Below are 21,226 nucleotides of genomic sequence, written 5' to 3' on the forward strand. Positions count from 1 at the left end.
CAGCAGAGGACTGGAGTAGGACAAAACGAAAATGAAAATTAGAAGTCTTGTTTTGTCTTTTTCAAGACAGGGTTTCTCTGTGTAGCCCTGGCTGTCCTGGAACTCACTCTGTAGATGAGGCTAGCCTCAAACTCAGAGATCTTCCTGCCTCTACCTACCCAGTGCTGGGAATAAAGGTGTGTGCTGCCACGGCTCGGCTAATAAAACTTGATATTTAAAAGAACAGTTTAAAGTGCAGTTATGAATACAAAAGTATCGGAGTGTTCTCCATTAGCCCCTGCTGCCCGTGTCCTCCTGGGTGTTCTTTTAGGTCTAAGGATGAAGTGTTTTGTTTTTGAGGTTTTAACATAGGGTCTCAATATGTAGCTCTAGATTACCTGGAACTCATTACGTAGACCAGGCTGGCCTTGACCATCCTGCCTTGCCTTTAACTCCTGGGTGTTGGAGTCAAAAGCCTGTGCCACATCCCTGGCTAGGAAAGCTTCCAAGTTTTTGCTGCTCTGGGTGGACTGAAGGAGAAAGCAGTGGTAACCAAGGAATAGCCAAGTTCTTGGGAACTGCAGAAAGCTGTTGAGAGCAGAGCATGTGAGAACTAGCACAGGGTGCACTGAGAACAATGAGAGGCCCGCAGTAACAGCCTCAGGAGAGGGAATCAGATGTGTAGGTTTGGATTTGCAGAATGAACCATATGACATCAAATATGGATGAACCTCTCAACTGTGCAGAAAACGGGAATCAGAACACACTAAGCGAGTGGCTTGGAGTCTCCCAATTATCTACAGGTGAGGGACACGTTTCTAATATAACATAAGGCCTTTTCTCAGGCACTATTTGAGTACAACCAGCCATAGGAAGCCTGTTGCATGGGCCACATCTTCATCTGAAGGCTGCTAATGGAAGACTGACTTCCAGGCAGCTAGAATGAGGGTCTTAAGCCACACCTACTCCAATAAGGCCACACCCCTAATAGTGCCACTTCCTGGGCCAAGCATATATAAACTATCACAACCCATAACACAGGGTGCTTATAAGCCTTTATATTTTACCTGTGGCTAATCATTCAGAATATTATTTTATATGTGAGGAAGGCATGGATACATATATACTGTTTTGAAACCTCACTCCCTGTAGTTTAGAGCCAGAAGCCACAGGCAGAAGGGACCTAAGACACCAAGGAGAAGGGGCCAGCGATCCAGATTGCAGAAATCACACTTTATTGGAGACTTAAGGGCACAGGATGTCTTGAGCAGCAACAAGGCAAAAGGATCCCCACACTGTAAAGGATGGTGTCTCCATGCCGAGCTACACATAGGTGGGCCGTGGCCAACAGGAATGCATTGTTCTTTCTCAAAATATCAGTTAAGAACAATCTGGGCATCGGTGGTTGGCACACCATGCTCTGCTGATTATCCTAACAACTCTGTTTGCTACAGGGCTTAGGATACCTGCCAGGACTGCCCAGTAGACAAACTGAGCCGAGCTGCCTGTAGTTGAGCGGAGCCACACCCCCGCACACACCACTACCCAGAGCAAATGGAAAACTGTGCTGCTCAATCCGCATGTTCAGTTTTTGACACTGGAAATGGGTGTAAAACAGTCAAGTATCCTGAGTCACGTGGCTCAGGAGATAAAGACTCTCTTGACCTGCCACGCCCAGACAGACTTTGTACACAGGATCCTGAGACAGCTGTAGATAGATTCAAGGCATCTCAACAGACTGGGATCCTGGGTCTCTTCCATCCATTCTCAAACCTCCTAAGTCTTTGCTTAGCAGCAACCAAAGAGAAGTTGGTATATCCTGATCTAGTACAAACCTTAGTTCTCTTACTAAAGCAGAACTCATGAGATGTTTTAATTCAGAGCTCAAAGTGCAATTTATTTATGTATAGGCAAGGTTTTACCATATGGCCCTGACTGGGTTAGAACTCATGACCTTTTGGTCTAAGTCTCCAAGAACTAGGGTTACAGATGTCTGCCACCACACCTGGCTTCCAGAGTCCTCTGCTTGCTTGCTTGCTTTTTTTTTTTTTTTTTTTTTTTTTTTTGGTTTTTGGTTTTTTGAGACAGGGTTTCTCTGTGTAGCCCTGGCTGTCCTGAAACTCACTCTGTAGACCAGGCTGGCCTCAAACTCAGAAATCCACCTGCCTCTGCCTCCCAAGTGCTGGGAAGTCCTCTGTTTTCTAAGAAAGATTTACTTGACATGTTCGTGTGTACCTGTGTGCCTGTGTATGTGCCCATGTATGTGCACGTGTATATGTGAATGTGTGTGTGTAAATGCCCAAGGTAGCCAGAGACATTGGATTCCCTCAGAGCTGGAGCTGTGAGCTACCTGGTGAGAGTTCTGGAAACTGGCCCTCTCTAAGAGTAGTGCACAGTATTAATCACTGAGGCATCTTCTTCAGTCCAGTCCTGTAGCAGTGAATTGTTAATCTGCTCTGTGGTCCTGATGGGTTGAGCTTCTAGCTAGAGCTCTCTGGATTCACGAATGAAAACACACAAAAAAAACACACGCCATTATTTTTAATATGGCTCACTAGCTCAATGGCTGGGCACTTCCTGAACCTCCCGTGGGTAGCACACACTCCCCTCTGGTATTTCTTAGTTAACACCTCTTAAAATCTACATTTCATCTCTACTACCCCAGACCCAATCAGGGAAGTGGCCCTTGGGCCCACTTTCCTGAGTTCTTACCTGTCAGTGGGCTCTTAATTCTGATCTCTCAGCTTCCCTATCATGGCATGGTCTGTCCTACACCCCTATCATGGTGGAATTTCTTCTTCCTCTCCCCTGTGTTTCTTGGGAATCTTAAAAGTCCCGCCTCTTTCACTCTGCTCAACCATTGGCCACTGGCTCTTTATTGATTAATCAAAAAACAGTTGAGGACAGGGACCCTCCCTCATCTGGACATGCAGATTCCCATGTGATTTGGGGAGCGAATTTAAGACAAAACATTAGAAGCAACCCCCAACATGGTCCCCTCAAAATTCTTTTGTTATTGTTTTGTCCTTCTAAGACAGAGTCTCACTAAATGGGCCAGGCTAGCTTCAAACTCACAGTGATCCTGCTTCTTCAGCCCTCCAGGTTCTGGATTGCCCACCTAGTGTACTACCATGTTAGGTTTAAATGTAAAGGAAGGTGGTGTTTGTTATGTAGTACTGGGGATTGAACCCGGGGCCTCATGCACATTCTACAACTGAGCTATAACCCCAGCTCCACACGATTCTTAATATGCTATTAGAGGAGGTAGATTATTCAGAGTGTGTGTGTGTGTGTGTGTGTGTGTGTGTGTGTGTGTGTGTGTGTCAGAGTCTAAACATGCAGGTTTGGCTGGCCTGGAACTCACTATGCAGACCAGGCTGGCCTCAGTCTTTCATCAGGCCTTGTGTCTCTGCTTCCCCAATGCCAAGTTAATACACAGCTGACTCATTCATATGGACTTAAAGAAACAGATCACAAGTTCTTAGAAGAGAAATAACCAAAACCATGCAGGTCATTATATCCACACACGCAAAGAAAAAAAGGCATGTTTTTGATTTGCTAAATTCGGCCATCACTTAAACATAGCCCAGCATAATTCTGAATGCAAACACCTATTGGCTGAAGTAGATGCATCTCTATATAAATATTGAATGGGCTCATTTCTGGCCCACTCAGAGTACTTGATTCCTAGAAGAGAAGGTGGGTGAAACAGATAAGCTTTAATTACCCTGTGGCTGGAACTAATAAAGGGTTGTTGATATTGAAGGAACACTACTGGGCAGAGTACAGAATTTTTACCAAGCATCCGTGAGACTGTAAATTCAATCTCCAACGCCACCAAAAAGGGAGGGAGGAAAGCACATTATTTTTGCCCTTACATTAAAAATATTTTTCTACTATCTAAAGTACTGATTTTATATACTTGGATTCAAGTAAGCCATGACTTTAAGTAAATTATGAATGTGTAATATCAGTCTACGAGAATGGAAACCAAAAGGCAAAGCCCACAGCTGGAAAGGTGACTCGGCAGTTGAGGGCACATGCTGCTCTGGCAGAAAAGCTGAGTTTGGTTCCCAGCACCTATGTCATACAGATCATAACCACCTGTAACTCAAGCACCAGGGAGTCTCATAGCCTCCTCTGGCCTCTACAGATACCTGCATTCCTGTGCAAAAAACCTACACCTCCACACACGCATACACTTCAGCAGCAGCAACAACAACAACCTTTAAAGTCCCAGCAGAGGCAGGTGGAGGCCAGCCTAGTCTTCATATGGAGAATGGCAAGCTAAAGCTACATAATAAGGCCTTGTCTCAAAACAAACAAATGGCTGAGAGAATGGCAGTGCACTGCTTTAATCCTAATACTCATAAGGCAGAGGCAGGTAGATCTCCATGAGTTCAAGGCCAGCCTGATCTACCTTAGGGGTTCCAGGTCAGTCAGGGATACATAGTGAGACCCTGTTTCAAAAAGAAGAGCAAGCTCCAATCTTGACTAAATATGCCCCCTGGCCTGCTCTACGCCTTCACCCACCTTGCTGAGATAGACCAGAGAAAAAAGCCCTACAGGTTGCTTGGCCTGTATGGCCAGTTTCTTCCTCATCCAGGGGGAGAGTTCCACCCTCTATTTCTTGCAGCTACACACACACACACACACACACACACACACACACACACACACACAGAGAGAGAGAGAGAGAGAGAGAGAGAGAGAGAGAGAGAAAATAGAAAAATCTTTTTTTACTACTCTCATGGACACATTGTGCCAGGTTTATAATCTCATCCCGTCTTTGCACTCCCATAGTGGTGATTATCGCCACCATTTTACAAAAGAAAAAGTAGATTCAGAGGAGTTCACTGACCACCAAGGTCCTGGAAGCCATGTGAGTCCATTCCATTGGCCCCAAAGCCAGAGGGCTTAGGTCACTTCTCCTACACGGTAGCTTTGCCCTCCGTCCATGCCACCAGTGGACACGAAGTCACCAAGTAACTTGTGAGCTTAAGTTTCAGAGCTCCCCACACTGGAGGACGGAGACTATAGACCAGGGTCAGTCACATGACCAAGTCACATGCTTCAAGGCCAGGCTGCAGTGCCACTTGCTTGACTGGCTTTACCACTGTATTGTCAGCCCAGGACCTTTGAGCCTTGGGGACCTCCATCTAGGCAAACCCAAGAGTTTTTCACTTTGCTGTAGAAAAGAACGTCAAGACAAACTGGTACGAAGTAGAGTTGATACTTATTAAAAGACACATTTTTTTTTTTAAACGTGGATTTTTATCATAGACACTTTACCAACCGAGCCACATCTCCAACACCTTTAGTGTCCACAGTGACTATGTACAAGATCTGTGAGGTTTAGGGGTTCGGGGGTTGTTCAGAGAGTATAACATACAACAAGGCTCAAGAGAACTTCCTTTCACAAGCAAAATTGTGGAGTATATGTATGAGTGTTATTGTTCAGATTTAGGAATGAGAGTAAAGGTTTGTATATATAACCCAAGATAAATAGGTTATCTTAGCTGTGTGGAAGCACAGTTTATTCATCATCTTTGACAATCCTGTCTCAGGAGAACACACATTGCCTCTGTGGGCAACTTTGACTTTATTGGTGACTCCCAGAGTTTCCTAACTCTGTCATCAAGATAATTGTTTGCTTTCTATCCTGACTTGAGAGTATAGAATCTGTTTAGCTCTGGAATACCTGTACAGAATGTTTCTGACAAAGTTGGTAGTGTTGCTTCTAGAGGAGAGGAGACTTGGCAACACATTCTTCTCGTGTGTGTGTGTATGTGTGTGTGTGTCCGTGTCCCTCTCCCCCCTCCCTTAGGTGGGGACACATTCTCATGACCCCCCCCCCCTATGAGTCTTATGTAATTCAGGCTCACTTCACAACCACACATATAGTTAAGGATGACCTTGAGTTTCTGATTCTCCAGCCTGCACCTCTCTATTGCTGTGATTACAAGCACAAGGTACCATGCCCAGTCAGTTTATGTGGGGAACAGAACCTGTGGCTTTATGCATGGTAGGCAAGCACTCTACCAAGTGAGCCACACCCCACCATCCTATTGTATCCTTTCATAAAGTAAACAAAATCATCTCTGAGAGGGTTGTTTGTTTATTTAGGTTTTTTTAAAGATTTATTTATTTATTTTATGTGAAGAAGGCATCAAATCCAATTACAGATGGTTGTGAGCCACCATGTGGTTGCTGGGAATTGAACTCATGACCTCTGGAAGAGCAGCCAGTGCTCTTAACCCCTGAGCCATCTCTCCAGCCCTATTTAGGGTTTCTTAAGACTGGATTTCCCTGTCTCGGACAGCCCTGGCTGTCCAGGAACTCTCTTTGTAGACCAGACTGGTCTTGAAGTCAGAGATCAGCCTGCCTCTGCCTCCCAGGTGCTGGGATTAAAGGCGTGTGCCACCACATCTGGTTTAAGCAGAATAATTAGTACTGACTGTGCAGCTGGAAGGACTGACTCTAAAATGCTGTCCTACTCCATCATGGTGACAAGCCATTACGTTCTTGCAGAGCCTCAGTTTCACCATTTGCAGATTGAAGGTGACAAGACCGTGCCTCATGTCATGAAAAGAGCGTGCCTGAGGAAGTGCGTTTTAGGGGTGGGGAAAGACAAGGGGGGTTCACTAGGTTCCGAAGCATTCTCTGGAGCCAGGTCAGCAATACAGGCTGATGACAGATGCTGGGAAGAAGGAAAAATTTAAATTTGAAGATTATAAACATGATTATTGTTTGCATTTACTACTGCTCCTCTGGTTTCTGGTCTCCTGGTGATTACAGAAAACCTGGTGCCCTCCCCAGCTAGTTCTCAGAGCACACAGACCTGCTGGAACTCGGGCCTTGGAAGCATCTGCAACTCATGTGCAGAACCCTTGGCACCAGGCCAGGGCAGAGACCCTCAAGTTACATAAGACACTGTTCTGAATTTAAGGATACTCAGGTTTCTAGTTGGGTCCCAGACTGAAGGCCTGTCTGGAGACATTGTAATGACTATTCAAATTCATTAAAACATAGAAAACAATTTGGTCAAGATGAGAGAAATAATTTAGGCAAGACGAGAACAGCACAGAAGGTACAGGATTGAACTTTGAGGCACATGTGAGCTAGAACCCATTTTGTAGACTATCCTACCTTATAACACAGTAGTGAAAGAGCAAGACCCGAGGCGAAGCCTACAGGGGAAGTTCAGGACTGTCCTGGGACCCTTTGTTGTTTGTGCTGAAGACTGGGTCTTCGTTTATAGCTCAGGCTGGCCTGTGGGGTGAGAATTTTGGGGTTTTGTTTTGTTTTTTTAAACACAGAAATATTATAAGAATATGTTTTGTTTTAATCCCAGGTGTAGGAAAAGGGCTGATTCAGACTGTCCCCAGCAGCTGACTATGACTTAGTGAACTGGCAGGGAGAGGTGTGGTTTTGACAGCTGAAGATAGTTTTTTTGCCTGCGTGTGACATTTGGAATTCTAGGGATTTTTCAGAGGATGTATAAATGCTAGAGCCCCAATAGAAGGGCCGGTGGTTGGATGCTGTTGGTTGTGGTTTGAAAAAGAAGAAATTAGATATACTGCCATGGAAGATCAACCTTGCCCCAAGGACCTGGATGCCCCTACCCAGCAGGAAGTAGTCAAAGGATATTGTAGACCCCTTCCCTCCACCCCTTTTTCTCTCCCACCTCCTGTTCCAGGGTTGGAGAAGGGTGGAAGGAAAAGGAACCCACAAAGTAGCCAAAAGTCGGGTCACAGGCCTGGGCTTTGTGGAGATCCTGCTGCTGCCCTCTGGAGTGCTGGGATTATGAGCACGGGCCGCTCCACTGGCCTCACTGCAGAACATTGCTTGTTTCCATACTTTCTACTGGTTTTTTGTTTGTTTGTTGGTTTTCTCTGTGTAGTCCTGGCTGTCCTGGAACTCACTCTGTAGACCAGGCTGGCCTTGAACTCAGAAATCTGCCTGCCTCTGCCTCCCAAGTGCTGGGATTAAAGGTGTGCGCCTCCACTGCCTGGCTCTACAGTTTATTATAATGGAAGTTGGAAGCTGGGGCTGGAGAGAGAGAGGGCAGGGCCTGAGTTTTACACACACACACACACACACACACAAACACACAAAACAGTACACTCCATTCTACCAATTACTCTGAAGTGTTTAGAACACCTATGAAAGAGTCACTATTTTTTTTAAAGCTGTTTTTTTTTTGTTTTGTTTTGATTTGTTTTTTGAAGTTTCTCTTCTCCTTGGTTTTGATTTTCTTCTGATTCATTTCCTCCTTCTTTCATCTTGGTATTTGTAGGAGGTGAGAGTCCCTCCCCCCAGTGAGATCATCCCAACCAGAACCCAAGGCCAATGCTTATCTCTGGAATCAGAGGCCCTTTCTTTCCCAGCAGTTGAGAGTTTCCAGTGGGAGTCTGGGAGAGGGAGTAGAAGGGACCTGGGCTGGCTCTGACCTTTCCTACATTGACCTGGCTCCCTTTTTCTGGGCCACCTTGGGCCTCTATTCTGACTCCCAGCTGTGGAGGGGCAGTCCTCCCACCTACTGGGCTGTGCGCAAACCGCAGGGGAAGTTGGGAGGCTGGGCTAAAAGCAGAGCCTCCCTCTCCCCCAACACAGGATTATGGCTACTAAATGAGAAATAAAGGGAGAGATCTCTCTCATCTTTCCAAATCTCTTCCCCCAACTTCTCCTCCCCACGCCTAACGCTTTCTGCTTCGAATTCACCACACTGGCATAGTAAAAACGGAGTAACCAAACTTTTAAAGAACAGGAAGGGTCATATTCAAATTACTGAGAAAGGAAACATGAAAATGAATTCAGAGCCAACCCATCACGTCAGGGTTTCATCCACGTTAACGACGACGCAGTCTTAAATTTCGGTCATCATTCTTCCTAAAGCAAGAGAGCAAATGCTGTATCCTGTCATTTGCCCCAGAGGCCACCGGAAATGGCATCACCTCCCCAGACACTGCCTTGTGAAAGTTGCAGCACCCAGCGCTGAACTTACTTACCCCGAAGACAGAGTCAGGGCCATTCTGATCTACAGCCAGGAAAAGATTCTATCTAGGGAAGGATCTAGAATCAACAGAGAGACACCTTTTTTTTTTTAAAAAGTCACCAGTGGTTTCAATAAGTAAGTACTTTGCAGCTTTCTGGTTTCTTTCTTATTTTTCTTTCACTAATGGGTCTCTTGTAGCCCAGGCTGTCCTTCTCCTTGTCTTCTTCCTCCTCCACCCTGCTTAACTGAGAAAGACCTTGAGAGATTCCAGAGCTCTGCTTCCCATTTTCTTTTAAATATACATTTTAATTTTCTGACCATCTTTTTTCAGATCTTTACTGTAAGGAGTCACTGGGCAGATGGGGGGGGGGAACTCCAGCCACCAGACTTGGTGGCACCAAAAGACAAGCTGTTATGTGGTCTACACTGGTAAACAATTAAACTTCTTTAAAAAAAATATTTTTAAAGGTACAGGAAAACAGCCAATTCAGTGTTGAAGGGAAAAGGAGGTGCAGAATGTATTTATTGTCTATGCAATCTTGTCTGTTGTGGTTGACCACAGAGACTTGGCACCCCAGTCCTGCTTTCCATAAGCCGGTGACTGTGAAGCCGGGGAGTTCATTCCATCTTCAACCTTGATTTTTGAATGTGTAAATGAAGAAAATGAAAAGTACCTATTTCTTAAGAGGAATACATGGATAAGCAAGTTAAAACACTTAAAGGTCGTCAGAGGAGCCTGAAACAATGTTACCAGATTGGTGTTGCTAAATCTTTGGTGAAATGCCTTATTTCACCACAAGTAATGATAATTTGTAATAAAGCTAGCTAGCTAGTGGTGGAAACAGAACCAGATAAACTCCGTACCTGTTTTGTTTCCCTGTGGAAATGTTTAAAGCTGTGTACAGAATCGGTTTCCCGGCAGAGAATAGCCAGGAGGGAAACAACATGCACATTTTTCTTTCTAGATAATTTTACTTCCTTCTTTTAATTTCAGCAAATATTTATATCTGGGGTTAAAAGCTCAGGTTTTGAAACCATATTTTGTGTGTGTGTGTGTGTGTGTGTGTGTGTGTGTGTGTGTGTGTGTGTAACTGAGCAATCTTGGGCGATTTTGCATAATCTCTGCTTGCCTCTGTTGATTTCTCTGTAAATAGAAACTAAAGTTTTTACCTGACTAGCCTGTGAGGATCCACTGTGTATATCCACTGTAAGGAGGCACAGGACAGTGCATGGGCAAGTGAGGGCACATCGGAGGAGACCAGGACCTGAGAGAGGGCTCTTGAGACCAGTTGGGATGTGAAGGCAGGAGGAAGCCGGGCTTGAAGACAGCCTGCCTGACAGGGTTAGTTAACTGTAGTAGCAGACCAAGCATTAAGGAGGAAAGAGACACCTGTCTGAAGGACAAAGGAAGAATCTCTGACAAAACTTTCAATGAATAGATCTTAAACAGATCCTGTGTTTGATCCCAGATGGACAGGCAAACACATACACACACAACATGCCAAAAATTAGTCATGTAAACTATGCTAAACCAGAAGTAAAACTGAACACTGCTCACCTTCTGAAAATGTTGCAAAACCCTAAAGCATGTTTTCAATATGCATGGATGTCTACCTTACATATATAATGATAGAATGCATACCATGCTATCTTCTATGTATGATTAATATTATTAACGTGCAATCTGCTACATAGTATATAATGTAGAAGCACATGTCTTGTCTAGCATGGGTCAGACCCTGGGTTGGATTCCTAGCACTCCCCAAAAAGTAAAAATAAATAGAAATAGTTGAGTTGAGCTATCAGTGTAAGGATTTGGATGTTTCAAGAATAGTGGAGCCGGGCGGTGGTGGCGCACACCTTCAATCCCAGCACTTGGGAGGCAGAGGCAGGCGGATTTCTGAGTTCGAGGCCAGCCTGGTCTACAGAGTGAGTATCAGGACAGCCAGGGCTACACAGAGAAACCCTGTCTCGGGGGGGGGGGGGAAAAAAAAAAAAAAGAATAGTGGAGACAGCCATTTCTGAAAAATAGAAATGACTCGAGCCAGCTTTTGAGATAGAATTTATGTCCACCCAGCCATATATTTCCATGCAGAAGTGAAGTTCTGAACACCAAGAGCAGCCTGTCATCTTTCCAAACCACAACTAATATTTACCTTGAGGAAGAGTGTCCAAAGGTCAGGAGGGAACTGTCTTAGGAATTGTCAGTTTGGTGAGAGGATAAAGAACCCTGGAGAATCTGGAAAAGCTATTGTTATTCCTCCCTTCCCCCACTACAGAACTTAACACACCTGAATGCCTGGAGCTGAGAACTCCCGGGTAGAGGAAGGGCTGGTTTAAAATGTGGCAGCAGCATCAACTCTTAAGAAATCGCTAGTAATTTACTAGGCTGCCCTCCCCTCTAGGCCAGAAGGCCTAAAAGCCGGCAGAGTGCAGATCTGGCCGGGAACTCCAGCTGGATCTAACCCCAGGGCCCAATCCCGGGCCCTCCCTCTCAGCCTGGTGGCTTTATTGCCTAACTCTGAGTTATCTGCATACAAATAGTATTGATAAGGTGATGGGTGGTCCTTTGTCTTCCTCCTCCTGGGTCTAGGGAAGAGAAGCCATTTACAGTCTGGCTGAGGCGAAAGCCAGAACTTTCTGGGGTAAAATCGGGACTGCTCCAGGACCTGAGGGTGATTGAAACCGAGGTGGAAGAGGGCTGGAGAACTGATGAGAGAGCCTTGAGGAAGAGCAACTTTGAGGGAGTCCCCTGGGAGAGAAGAGAGGTACGCAAAGGCTGGCTCCAGGGGAGGACAGGGCCGGTGACATGGACTCAGGAGGGCGTTACAGAAGTACGGTCAACAGCAGCTGGGAAGGACGAGAACCGGCCTTTGAAAGGAAGCCAAGAAGCCAGTGGTGATTTACTGACAAACGTCTTCGGTTTTGATGCGATTGGGAGCCAAATTAAAGTCAAAGGAGGAGTGAGTGGGAGGGAGAGGACCGGACACAGGCTGTGCAAACAGCGCTTTAAAAACGTGGCTTTGAAGGCCAGGCGGTAGGACAGGCCTGGAGGTGGAGCCAGCGAAGTTACCTTTCCTTTTCAGAGCAGTGAGAAATTAGAAGGGTGGGAGCTAACCTTAGGACTAGTGACTAGCATGCAGAGCGCAGGGTCAGCCCTCGGGAGGTAGCTTGAGATGTAGGAGGCTCCCGGCGCGACTTGGCTGCTGACCTAACCCAGGAGGTACGTGTCTGCCTTTGCGCTTGGTGGGAAGGGGGACCCCGGGGTTGGGGTGGCGGTGGGTGGGGGCTTCGGGTCCTCGGGCTTTCTCTACAACCCGGGTGGGGCCAGCTTGCTGTGCTGGAGTTGAAAGGGGGCTCGGAGTCCCGCAGGCGTGACTAGGCCTTTGAGACACCGGGTTTCCTCTCGTCTCCTCTGTTACCCAAGGGGAAACCGAGGCTCCGGAAGATGAGTTTCCAGGCTGAGACCAGTATGGCACTGTGGTTTCTTGGAGCCTTTTCCTTCCCCTGTTAGATTATAGGGGAAGTTGAAGTAACGACTCGAGATGGTGAGGTTAAACTTCTCATCGCTGTATGCGATTGAAATGAAAATCTCACGAATTGTTTAAAGGATCCGAGTGGGAGCCGCACGGCAGTGCACACCTTGAATCTCAGCCCACGGGAGGCAAAGGCAGGAATTCTGAGTTCCAGGCCAGCCTGGTCTACAGAGCGAATTAGGCTAGCCAGGGCTACACAGAGAAAGTCTGTCTCGGAAAAAGAACAAAAAGAGAGAAACTCCAAATTGTCCAAAGGTTATCTTTTTCTCCAAAAAGTGTCTGCATAGCAAATATTAGGGGCTGCCATTTCATTCTTAAATGTATTTCTTACATTTCTTTATATAGCCCATATGAAAAGTTGTTTTTGTTGTTTTGGGTTTTTTGTTGTTTTTGATTATCGAGATAAGACTTCACTGTGTAGCCCTGTCTGTCCTGGAACTCACTCTGTAGACTGAGCTGGCCTTGAACTGCTGTAAAAGTTTTTAAGCTTGTAATTTTTAAGCATTTGATATTTTCCCAAAAGAATCGCAGTGTTAGGCCTTAGTGTGGAGGGATTGTAAAGCCACAGGCTCGTGGGGCCATCTCAGCTCCTGCATAAGCAGGACTTGTGATCACCTGGAACCCACTTCCAAGGGTAGGCGTCTTTGTGGTTCAAATTTCCATTATGTCACAAGTGTCAACCAAGTTAAATGTGCAGAGTGACAGCTGTCAAGGCCCTGACACACTGGAAACTACGTTTTTTTACTGAACTAGGCTGAAGGGTTGAGGCCTGTTAAGCAGGTGGCGCCACCTGGCCCGGGAGGAGGAGACTTGGTCTCCCCAGCGGCTCCTCAGCAGTGGTTACTTTGTGACCCCACTTAACCACATTCTTCACAGGACTTTTATGTATTTGATGTGACCCTAAAGCCACCTTTAAAATAGTACTTATACCACTTTTGGCGGATATTAACTTACCCCAAATCAAAAGTGTGGTGAATTCCCAGTTCAGAGCCCAGTGACTGCCCCTCCCCCAGAATATCCGTAGCCAGTAGTTTGAAGCCACCCTAGGATCCATAATTGTCTTAGTAGGCCTGGGCCAATCTAATGTAAGCTAGTTTTCAGGCCAGATAATTTTTGACAAATTTAGTTCAACTTAAAACTAAACTAATACCAGAACATAGGAAAGTCAGGTATGTGAATCCCTTAGAAATAGCCTTTTTTTTTTTTTTTTTTTTTTTTTTTTTTTTTTTTTTGGTTTTTTTTTTTTTTTTGGTTTTTCGAGACAGGGTTGCTCTGTGTAGCCCTGGCTGTCCTGGAACTCACTCTGTAGACCAGGAACTCAGAAATCTGCCTGCCTCTGCTTCCCAAGTGCTGGGATTAAAGGCGTGCGCCACCACTGCCCGGCAGAAAGATTATTTTTTTGTCTGTATGTACAATGCCTTAAAATTGAAGGAGATCTTAGAAAAGTCAAAAAATATTGATTTGAGATGGACATGTTTAAAGATGCAGAGGCAGGCAGGTCTCCCATGGTCAAGGCCAACCAGATCTAAATATCATCGAGTTCCAGGCTATGCAGTAGGACCCAGTGTCAAAACACTAGATAGAAAGATAGATAGATAGACAGACAGACAGACAATTTGATTCTCCCAAAATGCCCTTAAACAGAAAGGAGCTATTTATAATCCTAGTATAATGTTACAGTGGGTATTTAGTCAGATGCATGGGACAATTAAACTAGTTCCATGTTTTTCCTGCAAGAAGTCCAGGCAGGCAGCATCCCTTTTGTTAGGTCTGTATGATTTAAGACCTCTGTCCTATCTCTGGGGCAACTGGCCTATGGCCTATTTCGTTGTCAGTCTTCCAAAACTAACCTTATTACTACAAAACATTGATTAATGAAAAATAAATGCTCTGGGTTTGGCTGGGGTAGCTAAAAAGTAGCAGTCAAAGATTTATAATTCATGTCTTATGACGCTACTGAAAAATTAATTATCCCCAAATTGAGAAATACAAGCAGATTCCTTGAAAGTCATTTTTTTTATAGCAGCGGCTATCATTAATGCATATTCCTCTCACAGGGTTACAGCCTCAGATCTTGCAGCAAAACAGAAAGTAATTAGAATTTGGGGAAGCGGGCCACATTTTAAGAGTGGAATGAATTGTAGGCAGTCGTGACAGTCCTTGTACCCCTCTGCCTCCAACCCCGCCCCCTCTTCAGACAGCCTTGGGCACTTGTGCACACATCCCTCTGAAGGACTCCCATCTTATCTGTCCTTGGCAGTCTTTTCTTATCTCTTCCCTGGAGGGAAGAGGCCAACTCATTTTAGTTTTTCTTTTTGAGTAATCCATCCTTGGCGCCTTGTGCTAGAACTATAGGTGTTTGACCACCACATCGGCTGAGACAGCAGCTGACCCACTGTGTGTTCCCTTCTCATTAAGTGAGTCTGTAAAATAGCTTCCAAAAACTTAATAAGGGAATTTAGCAAATTTCTCTAGCCTGGCTATATGCAAATCCCCTTTTTTGTTTCGGTTCTTATAAATAAGAACCCGGAACTGGAAGTTACCAGTCTTTGTTAAACATCTGAGATGATTCACCCTTTCTGACTGTTCTCTTGGTCCACTAAAAGTAGCATTTGGGTTTTATCCTGTGTTGAGCGCCATCCTGGCATGGCCTGCTCTTTCTCATGGGGCAGAGGGCGTCTGACTTGTCAGGTTGTTGCCTCCTCCTCCTCTCTGAGTTTTGGTTTCAGTTGCTCACTGGAAGGCTTCTTTTTCTCCTTCACGATATCTGTACCTCTCCCCCTTACCCCCCACACACACCCAGGACAATGGAGAATTCTTGTAGACAGTTCTGCTTGACTTGGCCCTGAGCCTTGGGAGCAGTGTGTGGTCCAAGGTTCCCTGGTTAAGATACCAGGAACCACACTTTCCCACAGGGAAGTCGCAACCTGCAGTATTTTGTCTTCCTGGGTTATGCTAATACCTGGTTTAATATTTGTGTCTCAAGCTTGAGAATGAGTGATGAGATTTGGTATATTCATTCTCTCCAGCCCCACCCCCAGCTACATACAACTATCCACCCTGGGTAGTTAGTTGCCTATAAATAAAATGAGTGAATCTTAGTTCTGGTCTCTCTATAACCTTTTCTATAGAATAGGAACGGATAGGATGATGTTTTCAGTAGATCACCCAAGAGCCATTCTGTAAATACCAGCATTATATTCAAAACCCTGGCCTGTCATCGTCTCCTTCAGTCTTGTAGAACCCCAATGTCAGATGAACAGCTTCCCCTCTCTTTGCAGATGGTTAAACTGCGGTTCTGTAGCTGGCTCACTGAGAATCCAATCTCTAACCCATACTGAGAAGCTTGACAGGCATTGTGTTAAGTACATCCTGGCCGGAGAGTTTGCTCAGGTTCAGAGCCTTGTTGTTCAGATCCCAGCACCCACCCACATCAGGCTGTTCACAGCTGCCTGGAACTCCAGCTTCAGGGGATCTGACACTCTGGTCTCTGTGAGGACCTGCAGACTTAGGAGAACAAACAGTATCTGAGTACTCAACACTCAGTCCCTACATTAAGTTGATGTGAGTCCTGTAGTCCTGTTTCACAGAGAGGCTAAGGAGTTGAGCTGAAGCAAGCAGAGTGGTGTTCCACCCAGTATGGTATCTTGGTTCCAAAGAAGTGTCTTTAATATGTTTGTGTGGTTTTGTCCAAGGCTGGCCTTAAACCCCTGATCTTCCTGTATGGTATTACAGGCTTGCACTGCCACACTCAGCTTATATTACAGTTATCAGTGAAGTTCCTCCCCCTGCCCTCCTTTTACATTTTGGTATTTTGAGACAAGGTCTTACTATATAGACCAGGCTGGCCTAAGACCTTGGGGTTATCCTCATGCCTCCAAGAGCTAGCATTACATAATCCTGTAATACCAAGCCCAGTTTATCAGTAATTGTGAGCTCAGAGGACAAATAATGTTTAACTCAGGATCTTTTTTTTTGTTTGTTTTCTCTTTTCTTTCTGTTTGTTGTTGTCTTTGTTTGTTTGAGTTTTTATTTGTTTGTTTGCTTGCTGGTTTGTGCCTTTTGAGACACCAGGCTGGCCTCAGACTCACTCTGTAACCAGAGATGACCATGAACTTCTGATCTACCTCTTTCCCTCCCAAGCACTGAGATTGGGCAGCTTCTGCCACCACACCTGGTTGTGTGGTAACAGGGATCCAACTCTTGGCTCTCTGTGATCTACGTGAGCACTCTGTGAACTGAGAAGCATCTGCCACCCTGTGTGTGCATTACCTCACTTAATGCACCACTGGCTACTTCGTGATAATGAGCTGTTGTTGAGAACTTTCTTTTTGGATTTGTTGAGACAGGGTCTCATTGCATAACCTTTGCTGTCCCCGGAGCCCACTAAGTAGACCAGGCTGGTCTAACAGATAGCTGCCTGTCTCTCCCAAGTGCTGGGATTAAAGGTGTAGCACTGCTCCTGGAAAACTTTTTTCTGATTGCAGTATTTAAATGAAATGGGTGAAGACAAGTTTTTTACGTTGTTGAAAACTTGCTGTTCTCCCTGTTTTCATAATTTATACCTGTGACCACTTCAAACCACAAGCTGCATAGCCTTGACATCTTAATTTGTTAGTCGGGCCTAGTGGTTCCATTCCTTTCACTTGGGAGGCAGAGGCAACCGATCTCTTTGAGGTATTTAAGGCCAGCCTGGTCTACATAGTGAATTCCAGGATAGTAGGGACCACCTAGTAAGACCCTGTTTTAAAAAAAAAAAAAAATTAGTTTCAGATGTAGTGGTACATACTCCTAACAGCAGTACCCAGAGGCCAAGACGGGAAGATTGGGAGTTCGAGACCAGCCTAGAATATACAGCAAAACCTTTCTCAGATTGACAGTGTCATGCTAGCTATCCACCCATGCCTATTTAAACATGCTTACCGTGTATATGATCTTACAGCTCTCAAGTGGACGACACTAAGTACCTGAAATGACTTCTCTGCCCCTCCCTGTCAGTGTATTGGTAGCATTAAGTATGTTTCTACCTCTTGTCCCAGAAGAGGCATCCTAAGTGGCAGGTTGAAGAAGGTAACGTGCAGTTTCTGTACATCTGGAGACGGAAGTCCCAAACACAGCCATGGATGTCCTGGAACTGGCTGTGTGAACCAGGCCGGCCTTTAACCCACAGAGATCCTCCTGCCTCTGCCTCTGCTGCCCTGCGATTAAAGACGTGTGCCATCACACTTTAATTTTGAGGTTTCGGAGCTGAGTTCCATGTCTGTCGGCATTTCATCCAAAGTGTTTAGTAAGGCCAAACCTTTTCTGTACTTAGCTCAGTCCCCGGGGACATGCAGATTAACTAGATTGACAGGAGAAAAGAAAAATCAAGTTTGATAGTTACATGCCCCCCCCCCCAAAAAAAAAAAAACACACCACGCTTGGGACAAAGGTGAGACACTGTCTGTCATTAGAGTTTTCCCTTTGATTGTAAACAGAGGACTCAACTAGAGCTTTCTCTATGTGCTGCCTACATCTCAAGAGCCTTTTTTTTATTAATTTAGGTGTGAGGGTGGCATTGCAGGGTGGTGTGTGCACACACATGTGCACTCACGTAGATTTTCCTAATTATTTATTATCTATTTATTTATTTTAGAGGAGATGTAATATTGGTATTTCTCTTATGGGTCTCCGCTCTTTTTCTTCACACTCGTTTATTGAGACAGCATTCCCTGTGTAGCACTGGCCCGTCTGGAACTCGATAGACATGGCTAGCCTTTGATGGCTCTGCCTGCCTCAAATGCTAGGATTAAAGGCAGCCATCACCAGGCACAGCCGTCTGCCTTATTTTTTGAGATAGGTTCTCTTACTGAACCTGAAGCCTGCCATTTTGGCAAGGCAAGTTGACAGGTAAGCTGGGCTCTGCTCGTCTGTAACTGGGAATTTGAGCAGGTGCGCACGGTTCTTGATTTTATTCACGGAACCATCTCCCCAGCCAAGTGCTTGGATCTTTAATATACTAAAGATGGTTTGAGCTTCAAGAAATGGCAATTGTTGGAGGTGACAGGGAAATATATGGCCTATCAGAGAAGACAGAATCTAAACACAAGCAACAGTGTATCCTTGTTAATTTGTCTTAAGTGGTTACTCGTGGTGCCTGCCTCCTGGCTGGCTTGAGCCTGGGCAGCCCAGAGCTGCCCAATAGTTAAATGAAATTGCAGATCTAGGAGGGCTTCCCTCTCCTCTTGCCCTCTTCCCTACCTACCTCCTCCTTCCGGCCCTCAGACTCTGCCTTCTGGAGCCTGCAATGTTCCTCCCTCCACCCTATGGGGGGTACAGGGCAGGAGGGTGGGGTGGGGGGGGCTGCACCCTCAGGCTGCAGCTCCATACTGTACTTCCCCTATCTTTCTTAGTGCTTGCTGCTCTGCCTAAGGGTGAGTCCCTCCCAGCACTCTCTCTTCTGTTCTAGCAGTTCCCAGACGCAGCTTGTGCAAAAGAGGGAGCTAAGAGGCACACCGCAGGCACCATGGTCCGCCTGTTGGCCTCCGAAGTCCAGCAGCTACTCCACAACAAGTTTGTGGTCGTCCTTGGGGACTCTGTGCATAGGGCGGTGTACAAGGACCTGGTGCTCCTGCTACAGAAGGATTGCCTGCTCACTAACAAGCAGCTCAGAACCAAGGGGGAGCTGAGCTTTGAAAAGGACCAGCTGAAGATGGGAGGCGAGCTGGATACCCTGCACAACCGCACAGATTACCGCGAGGTGCGCGAGTTTTGCTCGGACCACCATCTGGTGCGCTTCTACTTCCTGACACGGGTTTACTCTGAGTACATGGAGAGTGTCCTAGAGGAACTGCGGACTGGCAATCATGCCCCAGATGTGATCATTATGAACTCTTGCCTCTGGGACGTCTCCAGGTATGGGCGGAATTCCTTGAGTAGCTACAAGCAGAACCTGGAGAACTTGTTTGGGCGCATGGACCAGGTGCTGCCCAAGTCGTGCCTGCTAGTGTGGAACACTGCTATGCCTTTGGGTGACAAGATCAAGGCGGCCTTCCTCCCACAGAAGTGTAAGGGCCAGTACCCCCGGATCTCGGTAGCTACCCTGAAAAAGAAAGTGACCCAAGCCAATTTCTACAGCCATGCGGAAGCAACAAAGCACTATTTTGATGTGCTGGACTTAAATTTCCACTTCCGTCAAGCCAGAAAGCACCTACAGGGAGATGGTGTGCACTGGAATGAGCATGCGCACCGCAAGCTCTCCTACCTGCTGCTGGCCCACATGGCTGATGCGTGGGGTGTGGAGTTACCCCACCGAGATCCATGGGAGCCTGGTTTTGAGGCATGGGAAAGTTCAGGCCAGGTAGAGGAAAGGCAGCCCCAAAACAACATAGGTCCTCAGGTGTTTGCCCAGTCTCCACCTTGTCCTTTTCCCAGGCCACCTCCCCTACTCCGGTCCCCTGGCTTGCCCGTAAGACCCCCACCCCTACTAGGATGTCCCCTGCCCCCGCCCCCACCCCCGCCCCAGCCGATGCCCCCATTTCCACTCTATCCTCAAGTTTCCTATTTTTCCTCAGACCCTGTTTTCCAGTCAGATGAATTCTATATCCATTCAGATAGCCCCTCACCTACCCACACTGGATATTCCTTTGAAGGCGACTTTAGCTTTTATCCCCAGCCACATGTGCCCAACTTCCGCCCACCCTGTCATCAGCGTCAGGCCCCTGTAGTGCATAGGGGCTTCCCAAGGCATTTTGCTCGTGGCCCCTATATGCCTTGGAGAGGGAGGCCCAGGAGACCACAAAAACATGCCCCGGCCTGCCTAGAGTCAAGGCCCCAGTAGTCTTCTGACTAAGCCTTACCTCTGGATGGGGCCACGTGATTGTCTTTTTTTTTTTTGTCTCATTGTTGGTCTAATACAGTGACCTTGCTAACTAAACCCGGCTAGTCCTGTCTTGGACTTTTCTTTGTTTATTGCTGTTAGAAACAGAGGCAGGGAAGAGCAGACTGGCCCACTCCTGCTGCCTGAGGCCATCTCTTCCCCCTGAGTGACCAAGCAAACATTCTTACTACCTCCCCCTCGCTATTCTTGTTGCCTTTTTGTAAAAATAAAATTGAAATACAGAAATTGTTTCCAAAAGTGGTTCTGCCTGTTGTGTGTATGTGTGAGGTGTGTATGGACGTGTGTGCGTATTTGTGTTTAATGGCGGCGGGCTCTCCTTGCAGTTAACCCATTAGCTCTCAGCAAGGGCTATATGTATTAAATGGGTGGTTCTGAAAGCTGCTTAGTAAGCTATTCAAAACAGCTGCCGATGTAAAGGAGTCTGTTTTCTCAATCATTCCATAACATTTGCAAAACAAGAAAACCAAGTCCAAACAAATGACATTTACATTAAGGTAGGGGTGTGTGTGTGTGTGTGTGTGTGTTTATGAGAGAGATCTCAGGCCTATAAGACCAGTCTCAAACATGAACATGACTTTGAACTCATCTTCCTGCATGCTGGGATTACCCACAGGCACTATTAGGTCTGATTGGTGGGCTATGGAGAACCAGGGCTTCATGCATGCTAAGCAAGCATTCTACCAAATAAGCTATGTCCTCAGCCTCCATTAACTGTCCTAGCTCTGACCGAGTTCACGACAGCTGTGTCATCCCCAGAAGGGAAGACCAGGGGCAGACACTAGAAGTCCTTGGATGAACAAGAAACCATGTATGTTCGAGGGGAGGCTTACCTTC

The 21,226-nt window shown here is 46.1% G+C and overlaps 1 protein-coding gene across 13 annotated transcripts in view; it reads left to right on the forward strand.

Moving 5' to 3' along the window:
* Positions 1–20,629, forward strand: part of Pced1b (PC-esterase domain containing 1B) — a 137,213-nt gene extending 116,584 nt beyond the window's left edge. For 7 of the 13 annotated variants that reach the window (XM_034517267.2, XM_076911966.1, XM_076911959.1 and 4 more), the window contains one exon: positions 18,965–20,629. In XM_034517267.2, the coding sequence (XP_034373158.1) occupies positions 19,019–20,332 (1,314 nt within the window). In that variant the 5' untranslated portion in view covers positions 18,965–19,018 and the 3' untranslated portion in view covers positions 20,333–20,629. Of the gene's footprint in view, positions 1–8,068; positions 9,113–11,570; positions 12,201–18,961 lie in introns of those variants that run through there. The other 6 variants (XM_076911962.1, XM_076911968.1, XM_076911965.1 and 3 more) reach the window with 5 other exon arrangements.
* The last annotated feature ends 597 nt before the right edge of the window (positions 20,630–21,226 follow it).

This window comes from Arvicanthis niloticus, chromosome 13 (assembly GCF_011762505.2).
Source record: "Arvicanthis niloticus isolate mArvNil1 chromosome 13, mArvNil1.pat.X, whole genome shotgun sequence".
In the NCBI taxonomy this organism is placed as follows: domain Eukaryota; kingdom Metazoa; phylum Chordata; class Mammalia; order Rodentia; family Muridae; genus Arvicanthis; species Arvicanthis niloticus.